The sequence below is a fragment of the Cryptomeria japonica genome, chromosome 8 (assembly GCF_030272615.1).
Source record: "Cryptomeria japonica chromosome 8, Sugi_1.0, whole genome shotgun sequence".
Classification (NCBI taxonomy): domain Eukaryota; kingdom Viridiplantae; phylum Streptophyta; class Pinopsida; order Cupressales; family Cupressaceae; genus Cryptomeria; species Cryptomeria japonica.
Window position 1 is genome coordinate 307,790,995 of NC_081412.1, and position 4,365 is coordinate 307,795,359.

The following is a 4,365-nucleotide window of genomic DNA, read 5'->3' on the forward strand; positions in this document are numbered from 1 at the left end:
TTTCGAAGGTTCCCATCATCACCGCCCTAGAAGCGGAAGAGAATGTTACCAAAGATGATATACTCAATAAGCATAGGGAGGCGACAGGATGGGTGGAAGAGGCCATTACAAGAGTTGAGAAAGCAGTGGATATTCTGGATGAGGTTAATGCCAGGATCGCCTCTCCTGCAGAAGTAGGTACCAATGTGGAGCTGAATTAGCCTTCAAAGAAGGAAATGGGCTTGAGGTTGGATTGTGAGGAAGTCAAAGATAACAGAGAGCTGGAGGGAGCCGAGGAGGATGACGATTGGGGCTGGATGGACAAGGAGGACATTGTGGAAAGGCGAACCATAGAGCAATCGAAACCAACTTATACTAAGATATGAATAGGAGAAAAGAGATTGAGGGGCAAAAAGTCAAACCAATTCAAAATTGCGATGGCTGGTAGTGCGAAAGGCCAAAGTAAATTGACAGTAGGGAAGGGAGTCACCCTTCCTGAAGGACAATGAAAATCATATCTTGGAATGTCAGAGGCTATAATGCCCTTGATAAACGTCGGTTGATCAAGCAAGGGTTGGATCAATTAAGGCCAGATGTTGTTTTTCTTCAAGAAACAAAGATGGACAATGGGGAAGAGAAGTCTCTTCTGGGGTCTTGGAAGCAGTGGTCGGGGGTTTTTGTGGATTCGGAAGGAGCCTCGGGAGGATTGGGCATCCTCTGGAATGCAAATATTCATAAGGTGGAGGAAGGTTTGGCCTCTAATATGTGGCAGGTATGTAAGTTACACTCTTAGCCTCTAAATGTTGACTTCACAATAATCAATGTCTATGGACCGTGTAAATCCGGGTTGCAAAAAGGTTTTTGGAGATCCTTGTCCTCCCTCATTCGGGAGCTGGAGGGGGGTCTCTTGATCATTGGGGGGGACTTCAATGCTATTCTAGAACTAAGTGAGAAATTGGGGGGCAAGGGTGAAATTCCTGCGAACCTTGCACACTTTCAAAATTTTGTGAGAGAAAATGGCCTCAGGGAAATCAAGTCCAAGGAAGGCCAGTTTACATGGTCAAATCGAAGGATCTCTAGACAACATGTTGCGAAGAAGCTAGACAGGTTCTTCTTAGGTGGGCCCTGGGCGGAAACTAATCTTTTATTCTCCTCAAATATCCATCCAGTGGCTGCTTCTGACCACTTACCCGTGGAGCTATCTATAACTTTCGATGGTCCCCCCATCAAATGCCCCTTTAAATTTGAAAAAATGTGGTTGAGGGATCAAAGTTTGAGGGATTTAATCAAGGATTGGTGGTCAGGGGCTCCGGAGGTGAGTGGAACTAAGGCTTTTGTTTTTGTTAAGAAGTTGCAGTTCATCAAGTCTAAAATTAAAGAGTGAAACCGAGTGAAGTTTGGCAATATTTTTGCTATCAAAAGGGATCTAGAGAACAGATTAGCAAGTTTACAAGAAGACATCATTCAAATGGGGATGACATCAAAGAAATTTTTGCAAGAACGAGAACTCAAAGGACAATATAGTGAGGTGCTAGCCCGAGAGGAGGTTTTTTGGAGGCAAAAATTGAGAGAGTGTTGGCTTAAGGAAGGGGATAGAAATACAAAATTCTTTCATAATTCGGTCAAGGCGAAAAGATCTAGGAACAAAATCACGACCATCCTCAATAGAGAGAATGTAGTATTAGACAAAGTGGATGATATCAATAAAGAGGCGGTGGAGTTCTTTCTAACTTTATTATCTAAGGATAATGATCCAAAACTGGAGAAGCAACAAGAAGGGTTGAATGTTATCCCGGAGTTGATAACAGATGCACAAAATCAGTCACTGATGAAACCAATTCAATTTGAGGAGGTGAGAAAGGCGGTTTTTAGTATGGAAGGCGATAAAGCGCCAGGGCCAGACGGTTTCTCGACCTTTTTCTTTCAAACTTTCTGGGAGGTTGTGGGTTTTGAGGTTTGGGAAGTTGTGGAGGAATCTCAGAATAGAGTGAGTGTGGCAAAGGAGTTTAACTGCACACTCATTGCCCTTATTCCTAAGGTGGAGCACCCTGTCAGTTTCAGTGAATTTCGACCAATTTCTTTATGCAACACCATCTACAAAATCATTTCTAAAGTGATGGCAAATAGATTGAAACCTTTATTAAGCCTAATTATATTAGAAGAACAAAGTGGCTTTGTTCCGGGCAGATCGATTATGGAAGGGATAATCATCGCGCATGAGGCAATTCACACAGTCCGTCAAGTGAAGGTGAATGGAATGATGATTAAATTAGATATTAGAAAAGCTTATGACATGGTGGATAGGGAATTTCTTATCCAGGTATTGCAGAGGTTCGACTTCTCTAAAGAATGGACTAGCTGGATAAGAGCTTGCATAGGGGGGTGTGGACTTCTATTTTGGTTAATGGTAGCCCCCAAGGCTTCTTTCAAACCTCACGAGGACTTAGGCAAGGGGATCCATTATCACCCTTCCTATTCATTATTCTAGCAGAAGTACTGGGAAGATTAATTCGATCACAGCAACGGCGAGGGAGATGGAAAGGCATCAAAATTGCGGAAGGGATGGACCCAGTGACTCATCAGCAATTTGCGGATGATACTCTACTCTGTGGACAGTCCTCACTGCAAGAGGCCCGAGTCATGAGAAAGACACTAGATATTTTTTGTAAAGCAAGTGGACAGCAAGTTAATTGGTCCAAATCAGAAGCTATATTCTTTAATACAGAAATAGGCAGACAACAAGCAATCTCAAACATCTTAGGGGTTAGAATGGGGACCCTTCGGGGCAAATTTTTGGGTACCCCCTTGTTTGGTGGTAGGAACAATTTGAGCCTATGGAAAAACCTCATTGAAGCTTGTGCAAACCGATTAGAAGGTTGGAAGAGCAAATGGATTTCGCTATCTGGGCGGATCTTGCTGCTGAAAGCGGTTCTTTCGGCTCTTCCCATTTTCTCCATGATAGCCCTTAGGATTCCGGAGAAAGTGATCAATTTTATTAACAGGGGAATGAGAAAATTTTTGTGGAATGGCAAAGAGGCAAATGACAAAATTCCTTTGGTAGCTTGGGACAAAGTCTGTCAAGACAAATAGGCAGGGGGAGTAGGACTGAGAAACTGGAAACTGTTAAATTAAGCTTTGGGGGCAAAAGTGCTTTGGCAAATCTATGCTAAGCCAAACCGAAAATGGGTTCAAATCCTAAAGCATAAATATCTAGACCAGTTGAGCAGGGAATGAATTTTCACAAGTACAGTTTTACCAAAAGGATCAGCCATATGGAATTTTATTTCCTCATGGAGACATGTTATCACTGAACATCTCACATGGGAAATAGGTAATGGGTTAAAGGCCAATTTTTGGACAAATTCATGGGAAGGGAGACCAGCTCTTTCAGATAGGCAAGAGATTGAGAACATTAGACAGGTGACCAACTATCAATGGGGAGAGAAGGTAGAAGATTTTCTCTTGAAGAAGAGAGTGCAAGGGGTGGATGTATGTGAATGGAAAGAGGTAGAAAACCTCCCTTTACCAGCAAATCAGAAGGAGATTCTGAAGAGAATCTTGCAGGAGTACACCCCCATGCTAACCGCAAAGGAGGACACTATGAGATGGTGTGGCTCAAAATCGGGACAGTATCCGGTAAAGATTGGATACAATATCCTCGTCAAAATGGAAGAAAAAAAGGAGTGACCTTTAAAGCTGATGTGGAGCTCCTCAGTTCTTCCAAAAGCAGGAGTCTTTACCTAGCTTGCTCTGAAGAAGCGCATCCTAACAGGTGAAAGATTGAGCAGATTAGGGTTCTTGGGCCCTTTCAGATGTGTAATGTGTAAGAAGGCAGAGGAATCCCTGGACCACTTGCTCTTACAATGTGAGGAAGCACAAATGGTATGGAATTTCCTGTTAGGGAAGTTAGGCTGGCAAACTCCACTTCCTAATTCAGTCTTTGAACTTCTCTCTAGCTGGAATATACTGAGTCACAGATCAGTCTTCTCCAGTGTCTGGTTAGTGGCGTCATCCCTTGTAGTATGGGAAATTTGGAAGGAAAGGAACAGAAGGATATTCCAAGAGAAAGAGGAATCGTTGGTGAGCTTGTTATCAATGGTTGAAAGAGCAATATTAGAATCAGTGTTAGCAGCAGCTAGAAATCATAACTTAACAAAATATCCTTATTCCAGTGAAGACAAATTTATCCAAGCAAACTGGCCACTTGTGAACTGCCAACCCGTTAATGGGTCCTGGAGTGTTAGTCCCCTTTCGGAACCAACAAAAGATGAGGCTAAAAGGGAACCGCCAACAAAGGAGTGGATTAAAATTAATTTTGATGGGGCCTCTAGGGGGAATCCGGGTATCTTAGGAGTGGGAGTAGTTGCATGAGATGATAAAGGGGTT

The 4,365-nt window shown here is 42.9% G+C and overlaps 1 protein-coding gene across 1 annotated transcript; it reads left to right on the forward strand.

Moving 5' to 3' along the window:
- The first annotated feature begins 215 nt into the window (after nt 1-215).
- On the forward strand, nt 216-3,069 carry LOC131857643 (uncharacterized). The gene is made up of 4 exons (XM_059210339.1): nt 216-322; nt 511-751; nt 1,376-2,299; nt 2,500-3,069. Exons 1-4 carry the CDS (start codon nt 216-218, stop codon nt 3,067-3,069), a joined length of 1,842 nt encoding a protein of 613 aa, XP_059066322.1.
- The last annotated feature ends 1,296 nt before the right edge of the window (nt 3,070-4,365 follow it).